The sequence below is a fragment of the Drosophila gunungcola genome (genome assembly GCF_025200985.1).
Source record: "Drosophila gunungcola strain Sukarami chromosome 2L unlocalized genomic scaffold, Dgunungcola_SK_2 000037F, whole genome shotgun sequence".
NCBI classification, from domain to species: Eukaryota; Metazoa; Arthropoda; class Insecta; order Diptera; family Drosophilidae; genus Drosophila; species Drosophila gunungcola.
Window position 1 is genome coordinate 98,376 of NW_026453164.1, and position 14,604 is coordinate 112,979.

The following is a 14,604-nucleotide window of genomic DNA, read 5'->3' on the forward strand; positions in this document are numbered from 1 at the left end:
GAAATTGATTGACTGGATTTTGGCATTTAAGCTTTGAAGTTTGTTTCTTTTTTTACTTTATAGGAAGTTGCACAAAGTAAGTGGCTTATAGGTTAAATTTTTATGAGCTTAAGGTTGAAATATTTTTAGCAAACACAATAACATAAATAAATAGAACATTTTGAGCAAAAAAGGAATGATTTTTAATGTAAATGTAAAAATAGGTTAAACCTATACATTCTATTTATTTACAAAACTATTTTATATTTAATTTTCCAGACTCGACTTCCAACCGGAGCGTGGCATTTACGATCTGCAGATCAAGAATGTGTCCTACAATCGGGATAATGGACGCTTCGAGTGCCGAATTAAGGCAAAGGGAACGGGTGCGGATGTCCATCAGGAGTTCCACAATCTCACTGTCCTCACACCACCTCATCCACCTGTGATCTCGCCCGGAAATATAGCTGTGGCCACCGAGGATAAACCCATGGAGCTCACATGCAGCAGCATCGGCGGTTCCCCCGATCCCACCATAACGTATGTTTTGCATATTAATTAATTACATTTATTTTTACTCACATTTAACCGTTCAGTTGGTATCGCGAGGGTTCCAATTCTCCCCTGCCAGCGACTGTTTTAAAGGGCGGCACCAAGGATCAGCCCACCAATGCAACACTATCCATTATCCCAAGACGGGAAGATGATGGTGCCAAGTATAAGTGTGTAGTGAGAAATCGTGCCATGAACGAGGGAAAACGATTGGAGGCGATTGCCACTTTGAATGTTAACTGTGAGTAGTCCTTTGTTTATACTTTTTTTTTTAAAGCATTATGACATAATCAGGCCTATATAAACACATATAGCTTGAAGTAAACCCCGTACACTTAACTTATTAAATCTTTAATAACAGGATTGCGTTGAACGATTAACCACTCTGGTTAAAAAATGTAGTAAATCTAATTATTTTGTACTTCATTTAAAATTTTCCGCTTTCAATTTTAGTTCAGTTCGGTTTTTAGATATTTTAAATAAGAATAATTTTAATTTTGTAAAATTTTGTTTTTGATTAATCTTGAAATTTATTTTAATATCTGAAAATTTAATTTAAATTAAAAAAAATTATAAATTTGTTGAAAGGCATTTTAATAAAAACAGGAAATATTTCAAATCTAATATTTTCCACATTAATTAAATCATGCTATTATTAAATATGCATTGATTTAATATTTAATTTATATAACATTTTGAATTCAAGAGTCAGATATTTATTTTTTACTGTTCAATTTTTTTTTATCGTTGGAGAGTTCATAAAGCGTTAACTCTCATATTTCCATTCCCCTGATAATCTTTGCTATTACTCACACCCAAGCCACTTGAGCATCATTAATAATTTCCACACTCTGACATGGAAAATATTTCCCATAAATTGCGACGCTTGACCATTGCTAATTAGAAACTTTGGGGAGAGTCTTCTCGGCTATTAATATTTTTTGTAAAGCGATTCCAGGCGGAGTCATCCATCCGCCAAGTCGACCTTCTCTTAATTTGCATGCTATGCGGCAATTACAATTACCAGCTTGCTTGTATGTGTAACACCATCTGAATTTTATGTACATTAGCATAATGAAGGAAGGAGACAATGAAGAGCCAGCCCCAGACGTTTAACCCTATGTTTTTCGCATTTTCCCTCCGAATGCACATGACACATTTCGTTTAAAGTATTTAGATGCAACCAGCAATGCCACAAAACGCAAAACACACACCAGCAACTAGCAACACGACCGACCAGCAATCGCATAATCGCATATATCTTTTTTAAAAGGCCAACAAAGCCAGGCACATAAATTACCAATGCTGACCTGAACCGACGACCTGCTGCTGACTGAACGCAAGTAATTAGAATACAAATTTATGTGCCACTCGTCGCAGTTGTTGTTAAATTGTTGTTCCTACTGTTGTTGATGTTGTTGTTATTGCAACAAGTGGCGGTGTATTAGTTGATGTGCAAGAGTGTGTGTTGTGTGTGTGTGTGACCTGCTGGCTGTTAACGCTGGCTATTAGGGCTAATCAAAAGGCAAATAAAGTGAAATATTGCCCCGGCCGCCATGGCGTGGCAATCGAGTGTTTGGGCCTACACCTGTGCACTGAAACTTAATAATGTGGGCATTAAAATTAGGAGTTTATTTGGAGTTCCAAAATCCCTAAGGTTTTTAAATCATATATGTATCAATATTGTATTTTATATATATTTTTATAATTGATTAAAGATTGTGCATAAGTAAAGTACATTTGTTTTCAAAGAGTTTATTTTTTTCATCACTAATACAAATGAAATATGTTTTGGTCAATTTCACGACTCTAAACTGACATTCTATGCATATACTCTATACACTGCTGTAAAGCAATTTTGAGCACCCCTTTTAATATATTTAAATTAGCAACTTTATTTTTCTTTCTCTGTACCATTGGTTTTATAGCCGTACTCTTACCTATAGCCATGGCTATCAACTGTGTAATTAATTCAAAAACAACACACACATGCAAAAGCGGCTGTAATGGCCCTAGAATCAGTGTTAGTGTTCGTATTAGTAAGAGTGGTAGAGGGAGGACAAAACACAAGTGGGCAGGAGACTGCGCTAATTGCGGAAAAAGATAACGATAAATTCCAAAGTTAAATAGTAAGAAGAAGTAGGATATTTAATATACAATTAGTGATTATGTTTAAGGACTAACAGCATGAATTCATGGAAAATATATAAAGAAATTTTTAGTAAATTCTCCACTCTATTGCATAAAAATAGAACTAAGACATCTCTATATCCAAATTTCCATTTCTCTTATTATCTAAATTAATTTTCACATTTAAAATTTGTAAAACCGCATTCTCTAAACAGATTAAAGCACACACAACTCCACAAAACTAATAATTGTGTTTTTTACACAACAAACAGCGGCTGGAATTGCATTAAAGCCAACCGCCAACGTCGTCACACATGTCGTATGAGTAATGCCCACCTGATTGAGCCATAGCAACGCCTTTATATATATATATATACATACATTTTGACCATAGCAACGCTAATTAACCGCCTCTTCAAACGGCCACGCCCACTTAATATAGATTGCAACCAATCGAGAGGGATTTATAAAACTAAAAAAATAGCTACACATATAAGAATGTGCGTGGAATATACAGGTCGCTTGCGGTTTAATTAGTTTGCCTCAGGGCCACGCCCACATCCACCCACATTTGCATAAGCCACGTTAAATAAATGCCCATAGATACAGGCATCAATTTCATTATGTTTATCTAAAATGTTTAGTCAATCGGCGCAAACAAAATGGTTTAATTACGAAAATATTTAAAAAGGGCAATGAGAAAAACCATAGAACCGCAAAGTAAATTTCGATGGATATGCAATTGTAAATGTTTATAAATTGCCAGCGTTTAGATTAATTGCTTACACCAGTTTTTTAATACAATTTTAGAAACAACAGGACGTTCAGTAATTGCAGAAAAAATAAGGAATAAAAAAGGAAGCACAAACAAATCGAGACGGTAAAGGATATATGTGAACTCTGATTGTGGCTAAGGATTTTCCACTTGCGGTCACCTCCGGTTTTCACTGGAATTTCCTTTGTCATTTTCCCCACTTTCCCTTCCAGTAATGCGTTTTTAAGCAAGCAGAGAACAGGACCCGAAGTAGATCAAACAGGGAAATGATGTCCTGTCTGTGTCCTGTCCTTCTCTTCCTTTTTTGCCAACCCTCAGGCATTTTGCGGTTGCTGCGGGCCAGAAATCCAAAGGGAGTAGATTCAGAGAAAAAAGTTGGGGACTTGAAAATGTTAGATGTAGGCTGTATACTGAGAAAATGTATTCAAATTTTTAGTGCAAAATAATAGTAATTTAAGATTATCTAATTTAATGTTTTTTAATCAAAACACATTTTATGATTTTAAGATCGTTTATAATCTATACCTGAAAATTTTACTTTATTCATTAAACATTCGTTTACAAAAAAAAACACTTCAAACATTTCATAATCAGAGACTTTTTAACAAACTATTTCTAAGACTTCAATATTTCTTTTAACTAAATCATGAATTTTCAGTGATAACTCTTTTTCCTCGGTGCACAAAATTTAAACCCAAACATTTAGACTCTCTGGTTTTGTTTGCTTAGCCAACAGTTTGAGCTTTGAAATTAAATCAAAAGCAATTTAATTGAAATCAACAGGGGGAAAGGGCAGAATAAAGGCTGTTATCCTTTTTCACTGTGTTTTACGCTGGGCAATAAAAATTCACTTTTCTCTGGTTTTCTGTCTGTGGCCCATTGACACCTACAAATTAATCAGAAAATGAGCCACGTTCTTCTTGGCCTAATCTCCGGTAATAACTCATTGCCAAATGGCCGGCCATAAATCGCAGAAAAGCAGTGGAAATTGTCGCGCTAATAACCGCAAAATGACAAAATTGCCACGAAAAATCAACGATGGCAATAATTTCAAATTTCAGAGAGTGTCCTGGCCGGGATAAAATGGAAGTGAAGCAAAAGTCAAGTTTAATCTGGCCGGCGGGGCTCAAATGTATTGCCTATTGCCCAAAGGGTCGCTTCTCCCTTTGCCTCTTCCATTCCTGATGATGAAGCCAATCGGATCTGAAGTGAGAGATGTTTCCCATTTTCCACCTGCAAAAAGTAGGCAAGCAACAGACAGCTGCTTTACACAGGGATATATGGAAGTATGGGGCTTTTGTTTTTGATTCTAAGCTGACAAGGCAGGGGGCTTTATATTCCGTTTTTTTTTTGTGTTTTTTTTTAGCCGCTGTCAAATCTTTGTCCTCAGCATGAAAACCGCTTAAGTTTGTTGGCGACTTAGCGCCAGCTAAAAAAAAACCACTAAAATCCGTAAATAGAGCGGAATTTTTAGAAAATTTTCACAGAAAGGGGTAAATGGTTTGGAAAAAAGAAGCCTATTAGATGTGCAAGTCCATCGGAATATCTATCTCATAGAACTGAATTAAGTCAATTTAAATTCCCAAAAAAGGAGTTTAAGGGTAAGGAAAAAGGAAGACTGTTAGATGTTAGCACCTAGCATAAAATCAAGGCAATTTAAAGTTTGCAAAATTAGTTTAAATATGTTTTTAGCATTTTATTTTAACAGTTTTATAGTAGAATGAAGTAAATTTAAGTTGGAAAAACAGATTGTTGCCAAACTTTGTCATCAATGTAATTTTATTTGAGACAGCTGTTACAGTTCGTAAAGCGTTTAAAGTAACTTGAGTAGGAAATTATTTTTAAAATTCATAATTAAGAGATACTTGCTGTAGGCTTTTGCAACCTCAGGAAACTCAATTTTCCCAACGCCAACTCCTTTCCCAGGGGTCCATCATTTACCATAGTTTAATGTCAGGCAATTAACTTTTGTCTGGCCCCCCGAGATGAAAGAAAAGCGAGAAAAGCGAGAAAAGCGAGAAAAGTGGGAAAAGCGGGGTTCAAAGAGGAGTGTAGGCCTGTCACATGACCTGCCAGTCAGCGATGAGATCATGCATAAAAAAGCCAAAAGGAAAAGCCGGGAGGAAAACTGAACGGAACCGAGCCCAAGCCAAAACCAAAACCAAAAGCAAAGCGAACCGAACCGAACCGAAGCACGTCCTCAAATGGAAATGGAAATGTTAAATGTAAATGCGGCATATGGAAAAACGGGAAACGACCTTGCTCTGTGTTTGGGCCTTAACACCCCGATTGCGGGGTGGTGCCGGGTGGAAAATTGGGGGGCAGATTGGTAGATTGTCACAGGCAAATAGGCGGGACAACATGAAAATCAACCAAGCAAATGCCAATACACATGCAACGCCGGAAAGAAGCTGGCACGCACTCAGAAAAATAATTATAGACAGGAAGGAATATTTTCTTATTTAAAAAAAAACGTAGAAACCTTTCGGACCTACCGAAAAATATACATTTCAATGTAATTTACTAATATAATAGGTATAAAACTAAAGCATTTAAAATAACTGACAATCAGAGTGGACTGCTCTAATTATCAACCAAAATGTTTTTTATATGTTGTTTGCATGTAAAGAAAAGTTTAAATAAGTTCAGAATTGAGTTTTAATTACATTTATGTCACGAAAATAATTTAAGCCACTTGTATGGCCCTCTGATTTCCAATTAAAATGTTTATTTTTATATATTGATCTAGATTAGAGAGTGCTCAACTATTTAGCACTAAATTAAATTAGTTTGGAGAAACAATTTTTATCTGCGTGTAAAAATAGAAATGGTCGAGGTTGTTGCGGCTGTGGCATTCAAGGATTCGAGGCTTAACATGGCGTAAACACAAAAGCCTCTAAAGGCATCAACTGCGGCATATAAAGTGGCATTACATTAGAGTACGGACCAGAAAAAAGAGCGAACCGGAAAAAAACCATACCCAGAAAATAAACGCAAACATGTCCTTTGGCAGGAAGTGCCGCAAAGACAAAAAGAGATTGTCGAGTGGCATCGTCGACGCATTAAGTTGAAGATGATGATGATAATGCGGCAGATAAGTCCGTAGTCTGGAGTCTGGAGAATCTAAGGTCTGAGGTCCATGGGGTCATAGGTAACAGCCAACTTAACGTCAATAAACGGGAGTTGAGGGGCGGAAAGGTCGCCCTTCAGTCCGCAACAACCCATGAAAAGGAGGAAAAGCTCGGAAAACTCGGAAAAACACAGCCACAGGATAGCATCTGCCATTTGCGGCCGGGGCGAAAGATGAAACAATGCGGCAGGAAAGTGCGGGGATAACGAGAGGACATGTGGATGTTGGGTACTATTTACTTGGCATTAAGCAAACTTCAAATAAAAAGGATAACGAGCGCATTGCGAGACACGCAGGCAACTCAAAATGCCACTGGAACTGGCTCAACAATAATAACGCAACGAAAAAAAAAAGAAAGCAATCAGGGGGTGGGGTGAAAGAAAACGAGGGGGGAAAAACAAAAGCTGAGTGACATTCCCCAAGTTGAGGAAATTGTGGATACTTCGAGGGACACGAAAACAAAAGAAAAATACTGCCATGAAAGGCACGACAATTGCACACAATTTTCATTTATTGTTTGGCTACACATTTGGCCACATAATGTCAGACTTTTTGCCCCTCCCCCCTTTTGCCACCACCACCACCCCTTCAATGAGCAGAAACAAAAAAGGCGTCTCCACAAAATAATCGTGCATTGCTCTGCCCCTTAAAAAAAAAAATAAAAAGGGAAATGTCTAAGAAGGATATGTGCGTATGCGAGTTTTCGAAGAAATATATATATCTTTAACCAGACAACCCCCCGAAAAGGAAACCAAAAATGCCGCCTCACATTTTGACGCTTCATTTCCATTTCCCTCGATTTTGCGTGTTGAGGTCACTTTGGGTATTTGGGCAAGGTTAGGGTTCTGAAATCGGTTTCGGTTTCAAATTTTGGGCGTTGGGGGTTAGGATTTGGGGTTGGCTTAGGCCTAAAAAGTTGGCTAAGGTTGCATGAAATGTTTTCTTTGTTTAACATTTGAAGCGATTGAAATTAGAGGCTCAAAAATGTTAAAGAGAAATCGAGGTATTTTTGGTAAGGTATTTTCAAATGGTTAAAGCATATTTAACTACTTGGTATACAAATTCCGAAAAGTATAAATTTAATTGAATGAATGATACCTGCCTTAATAAATTACCATATCGTAACTCCCCCATGAAAACATATATGACCATATAGCTCTGACAACAACTGAACAAATAGCAAAACGCATGAAGTCCCTTTATGGAATGGGGAAAACATTTGCTGCGGGCCTCTGTTTTATTTCTCCACTCGCTTCTGTTCTTCTGTTCGATGATATGCCATACGACCAAAACAAACTTTGCATTGTTAGTCATGATGATGGCGATATATATCCCCCGTATCAGGTCCTATTGTTGATATGATGATGATGATGATGATGATGAACATGATGATGATGAGGATATGTGTGTATGATGTCAACAGTGCAAACAGCACGCGTCGCTTGTCGCAGATTCTAGGGTTTAGAGGGGTTTTTCAGAGTTTCAGGGGTTTTCAGTGGGTTAATGGCAGTAGGGGTTAAAGGGTGAACAATGAGTCGGCATTGTTTTGGATAGACTGCAAAACAAACGCCACTGCCAAAATGATGATGACAGGAGTGACAATGATCATTACATATCTGCTGCTAATTAAAGTAAATTTTGCGATTCAATAAAAGCGGTTGAGAGAACTACGGAAATATGGCATCACCGACCAGCAAACCACCCACTCTCAAAAACACTACTCTATATCCCCAAAACACACACACACACACACAGACACACGCACACTCATGGCCGCCCACTCGTAAACATGTCAATAATATTCAAAATTGAAATGTCAAAATGCTAATTTTGCACATTTGTTTGACTTTTGCAGAACAGACAGGCACACACAGAAAAAGTTATGTAGCTTTTTTTTAATAGTTTAAGTATGGACTAAAATTAAAGAATTTTTTAGACCAAAAAAATGAAAAAATTAAACTCAAAATCTTATATAGACAATAATATTAAAGCTAGTTTCAGATATTTTTCTTTAGAGTTTAATGTTTTTTTTATTCATTTGTTTCTATTCTAGTCATACTAAAACTTGTGTCCATCATACTTCGATTTATTCTGAAAAGTTGAGTAAACTGAGACATTTATAATTTCAACTTTGTTTTATTGTTGTTAACATTTTTTTATGTGTCTCCACCTCATTGCCCCACCCATATTTTCTCTGCCACCCAGCTCATCTCCTTTTTGAAAGAGAGAATGCAATGCAATTTGCGCAATGTGTGCAAATTTGCACAAGCCGCACCAAAAATTTTGTTTACAAAATTTTCGTGCCAAATTTGACTTTTGCTTACGCACTAGAGCAGCTCCACAGAATGATGGTAAAATTCGGTGAGCAAAAAAAAAAATGGAATAGGAATGCGAATGCCTGGTATTTCTGCCCATCTCCAGCTGCAGCTACCGTCCAAAATATTTTTCCACTGACTGACTAATGAATTGAGCAGTGGGACCCCAAAAACCGAATGCAACTGATGATCAGCTTGCGCTGAAAAAATGTTGAATTTGATCACCTTTTTTTCGGTGGTCCTTTAACGAACCTAGAAAAATGGAATATTCGAAGAGGAGCCTCATTTGGGGACATGTGAACTCTCATTCTTGTACACAAATCATTAGGTTGACTAGCTAAGCTCTTAATGCAGTTTTGGTCAGAATAACAAAGAAAAATCAGAAAAGGGAAGCGTAACATCTTTATAATGAAGCAGAAAGGGCAATAATAAACATTATATATGTTGAAAAGTAATTTTATTTAATTTATAACTGACACAAAAAAAATAAATAAGAATTCAACAAGACCAACTCACTAAAAAGCACAAATCAGCAGCAAAACCTTCATTTTTGATTAACCTCTATAAAGTGAGATTTTTCTTTATGACGATTACAATCCCGATAGCTTAGGCTGACAAATTTAAAGCTCATTTTTATAAAAGTCTTTTCACCGCGAGCACCTATCAACGGGACATTGAAAAACCCTTTTTAAGCCGCCTTCTATAGGATTTCCACTGGCTGGGAAAAGTTTCCAGTGAAAATGTCAGCACAAAACCAAAAATAAATCAGAGATATTTCCGTTTTCAATTGAAAACTATGCAGATTTAGTTGTTCGGTGACTCCATTGTGTACTTTTGCCAGTTTCCGTCCACAGAAACTTGATTTCCATCAATTGCATGGCGCACTTTGTCTAAAACTGGCCCCGGGATTTGTCCATTTTTCGTGTAAATTAAATTGTAAATCTAACCAGAAATATGAATTGCATTGGTTTTACGAAATGAATTGCGTTATTATTACATTTTTGCACATATTCAGTCTCTCCATTCGCCTCAAACATTTTGTTAGCTAATTAAAAGTTTTTTTTGCGGTTTTTTTCCACTGTTTCTACATATAAAACTATTTAGTCAAACAGTAAATTCTTTATATTCCCTGCAGACTGAAATCCAATTTTAAATTAAATACATTTTTTACATTGTTTTGGGTTTTTTTGGTAGCTGCAAAATATTTACAACCATATCAAGGCGCACATATAAATTTATTATGCCTGTAAAAGAGTTGCAAACAAGGAATTTTCGATGAGGCGGGAGAAGCTGCAGAATGTGGCATAACATAGGAGCAGTAAAGTTTTTAGGGCACACATGTTGCTTTGGGGCATGTGGTATGAATATTCGGAAGAATATTGTTCAAAGTTTTAGTACTCTGTTGTTACCAGAATTTTTGCATTAAAATTGAAAATAAATATAGTTAATTTTGAATTTTTTAATTTGTTTTGTTTGCTTAAAATCGTTTATGGAAACCTTTTAATTTATATGTTTAACTGTAAAAACTTCCATATAATGATCAGAAAAATATTTACAATAGTTCGGAAAGAGTTCAGCTTAAGTAGGTCTGCAAATATCCGTAATATATTCTTCTTTTCTGACATTTGCTGCCAATTTTCTAAGCTTCCCAATCGAATTACGGAAAAAAAACATAAAAATGTGCACTCCTACAAGTTCCCTCAAAGATCCCTTGAGTTAGAAAGGTCATAAATCATCATTATCATGTGTGGTAACTCCAAGGATAATACCCCGCTAAAGTTAGTAGAATGCATAACAATTGACAGCCAACTGGCTGGAGGTTTCTCTACTCTAGTTCAGTGGTCGCGTGTGTTTCGCACATATAAGACATTTCAGTGGGGGGCAAATGGAGCCAAAGTAGTAAGCGAAAGTATGAAAAATCTGCAGGCAAATAAAGCCGGCAAATGTGGCAGAACGAACTGCAAAACTATCGAGGTTGCAGGGTGGAGAAAAGCCAAAAAGAAAAAGTATATGGAATACAAAAACAAAAAAATAGAAAATGAAAAAACGCACAAGAAGAAAACTACGCAGAGTGCTGAACAAATGGTACAACTTACAAAAGCTAAAATGGCAAACAACCAACAGCAGCAGTTGAACAACAACAACAACGACAACTGGCAGCAATATGAACAACAATCTTGAATATTGCACGTTTACATATGTAGATACATTTCCTGCAGCAAATGCGGCAGTTGCAGATGCTTCTGAACCAGAGTTCAACTCAACTGAAGCTGAAACTGAACTGAACGGAAAGAAATTGCTGGAAAAATGCGAAAGAGGTGCACTGGAAAAAAAGGGGAATAAAATTTATTAAATTGTTATTGTACATAAAATAAATGGAATGTGAAAAAATTTACCTATACATGTTTAAAAATGAATTTATTAATAAAAAGTCAGCAAACGAAAAATATAACATGGTGAAATGGTGATAAACTATTAAAGAAACGTATAATTTATACATTTTGCAACTATATTCCACAATTAACTTAGCAATTCAAAATCAGCCATACATGTATTTGTATAATAATTTAGCTTTGCTTGAATAAAATATTTTAGTCTAACAATTTTTTTCAGTTTGATAATGCTTTAATGCCCTTGCAAAGGTTATTATAATTTTAAAAGGATCCCTTGGCTATGCAAAAACTGCCAAACAAATAATATAACATTTACAATTCACACATGAATTAAAGTTGGCTTTGTTTACCAAAACCATTCAGTCTTCAACAATTTCGTTTGTATATATTTATTGAGCTTAGCACCAATTTTAAAATTTTTGGTACTGAAAAAATAAATATATATAATTTATAATTTACACATTAAGTAATTTTGACTTTGTTGACCTTAACTATTCAAGTCTAAAAATAATTTCGTTTGTATATTTTTATTGAGCTAAGCACTTTTTTTTTTATATTCTTTCAATGCATGCACACGTGGCTGCCACTGCTAGTTAATTTAAAAATTTTATTTACATTTCGCCTGCTGTTGCTGCAGCCGGAGGAGAAATAGAAGGCTTTTGGGCGGGGGGTAACCGAAGCTTTGTTTACATTTAGTGCAGCTTCTACTTGACTTGCAGCAACAAATACGGTCGAGCAAGAACTATAGAACCCTCCCTTCTTGAAAAGGGAGGCAAATGGCAGCTGACGCTGCCGGGGGGCATCCGAAAGGCAGAAACGGTGGCGACTTTGGCTCCGACTTTGCCCGCTGGCCTCTGATAACAAAAACAGTGCAACGGCAACATCGGCAACAGCAACATCAGGAATAGAGGAGCAACGCAATACAACACACACCAACTGAAACAGCACAATAACATTCTGTGCTGTGTGTGTTTTTTGTAGCCAGCCGGCATTTTGTCCCCACAGGGTTAAGTTCTTGCCAACACACACACACTCACCGATGATGAAGAGCCCCCAGCTATGCAACAGCTGCTGTTGCAATCATGACTGACTGAAAACCCAAAAAAAGCAATGGCAAAATAAGAAAGGAATTCAGCAAATACGTGTGTAACAAAACATAGATGCTCTTTTTGGAAAAAAAAAGTGTGGGACAGGCAAGGAAATTGCAAATATCGTACAGTGGTTTTTGATATGCTGTTCCTGGCATTTGCTGAAAAATGGTCAAAAGTTATAGAACTTGTCAACTGAACATATAAAAATCTATATTTAAAAGAAAACATTTGTTATGATATGCGTTTTAAACTTGTGCTTTTATTTTATATTAATTGTTGCCTTTTAAAGATTTAATTGAAAATAATATTTTCCATTACATAAATCTTATTAACTAATCATACAAAAATCTGTATGGTTTTTAAAGGGGATTGAAAAATGTTTTAAATAAATATATATTTTATATGTTATGACATGCTTTTTAAACTTATGTAGATATGTTTTTAATTGTTGCCCATTTAAGGTTTATATAAAAATAATATTTTCCATTGTATAAAAGCAGTAAAACATTCCTTTTTTTGCATTTGAAAATCATAGTTTGGTGATCATACAAAAATCGTTATGATTTTTGAAAGGCTTAAAAGTGTTTTAAATAAATTTATATTTTGTAAATATTTATATGATTTTAATTTATTGCCTATTAAATGGTTTATAATGTTTATAAGTCCTTAACGTTCATAGGCTCCAACGGTTGGATAATCGTTTTACGGATGCCAAAATCCAAAAACAATAGAACACACGCATTTTCCATGCTAGCCAACCCACGTGCCCCAATTAAGCCATAATCTCTTCTTTGTTTTCAGTCCGTAGTCCAAGCAAAAGCCCTACTTATATACATATACCCTCGTTTAGTGACTAGAAGAGCAAAATCCATTCAGGATTGTCCTGGCAACCAGACGACGGTAACCTCTTATATCTCAATCTGCAGACACCAAACCATCCTTCCTGTCAGACGAAAACTTTTCCATCAGTGGGCGTGCACCCACACCTTTCAGATACCTCTCAAGAAAATTAAAGTAAATGTGTCACTGGCAGATACAGATACAGTTTCGCACTGCAGATTTCCATTTCCGCCCTAATGCAATTTGCTGCGCTGGACTGACAAAAGAACCAGAAATCTCTTCAAATTAACTAAATATTTACAAAAGCGATGAAATTCTGTCTGGAGTTGCTTGCAGCAAATTAATTTAACATAAAATTAAATGAAACGAAATGAAATGAAATGAATAAAATGCAAGGCGGCTACTTGCAGCAAAAGGCAATAAAAGCTAAGTTTTTCTCACCCATTTTCTTGGAGTTTTCCTTGTCTTCGCTTTTTTGTCGCCCCCAAATGAATTTAATTATTTAGGTCAAAAGACAGGACAATGCCACTTTGCCTTCCCCATTTTTGCATTAGCAAATAAAAAAGAAGCAAGGGAATTGAGTTTATTACAGGGCAAGGTTATCATTTGATGGGGTACCCTGAATTTTCTTTTTCGTTTCCTGCACGATTTGCTGGAAAACTTTTGCTTTCCTTTTCCCATTTCCCATTTCCCCATCCCTTATTTGCTTTACTTTTCGCAAATAATTCCGTCTTGCGCCCAATTCTCGGCTACAATTTTCCGCAGTCTTTTCATGTTGGCCGAACAACAATTTCACTCGAAAGTTAAACAAAGCAGCCTGCTGCAATTGCTCAACTGTTTTATCACTGAGATCATGATCATCATTATCTTCATCATCGCCCTCTTCTTTTAGCTGTAAAATTACGCTATTCAAAAATTTGCTCTTCCTTTTTTATTTCCACGGGTTGTGCCAATCGCTTGCCCCATTTAATTGAAATACTCCAAAGGGATAAAGAGTAAAAGTTGCTAGGCATAGAGATTAAAGCAGATAAAATTAAATATAAATATATAATAGTACACCATAAACTACTCTTCATTTGCTCATAAAATATTTAGAGTTTTAAATGAAATATTTAATTAGGTTTGTGGTCAAAGTTGAACCAAATTGAATTTGTGTATGTAGTCTTTGAAATAAATTTCCCTCCCCCAAGGGTATATAACATTCTCTACTCCCCTTATAGCATCTAAATTTTTTCACCAGCCTATCCAGAACTTTTGTTTACCTACTTTTTTTCGCCCTCGTTACAGAACCTATTTTTTTTTTTGAGTCTGTGTTTCGTTGCGCGTCAAGTAAATAAATAAAAGCAAAAGTTTTTGGCCCACGACTCTAACTGTTACTTTTTGGCCCGGCTACTCACAT

At 35.9% G+C, this 14,604-nt stretch overlaps 1 protein-coding gene across 2 annotated transcripts in view; it reads left to right on the forward strand.

The window, feature by feature from the left end:
* LOC128253520 (hemicentin-1) overlaps positions 1-14,604 on the forward strand; it is a 92,464-nt gene that overhangs the window by 49,819 nt on the left and 28,041 nt on the right. For both annotated transcript variants that reach the window (XM_052981976.1, XM_052981977.1), the window contains exons 4-5: positions 259-519; positions 576-772. In XM_052981976.1, coding sequence (XP_052837936.1) covers positions 259-519; positions 576-772 — 458 coding nt within the window. The remainder of the gene's footprint in view (positions 1-258; positions 520-575; positions 773-14,604) is intronic.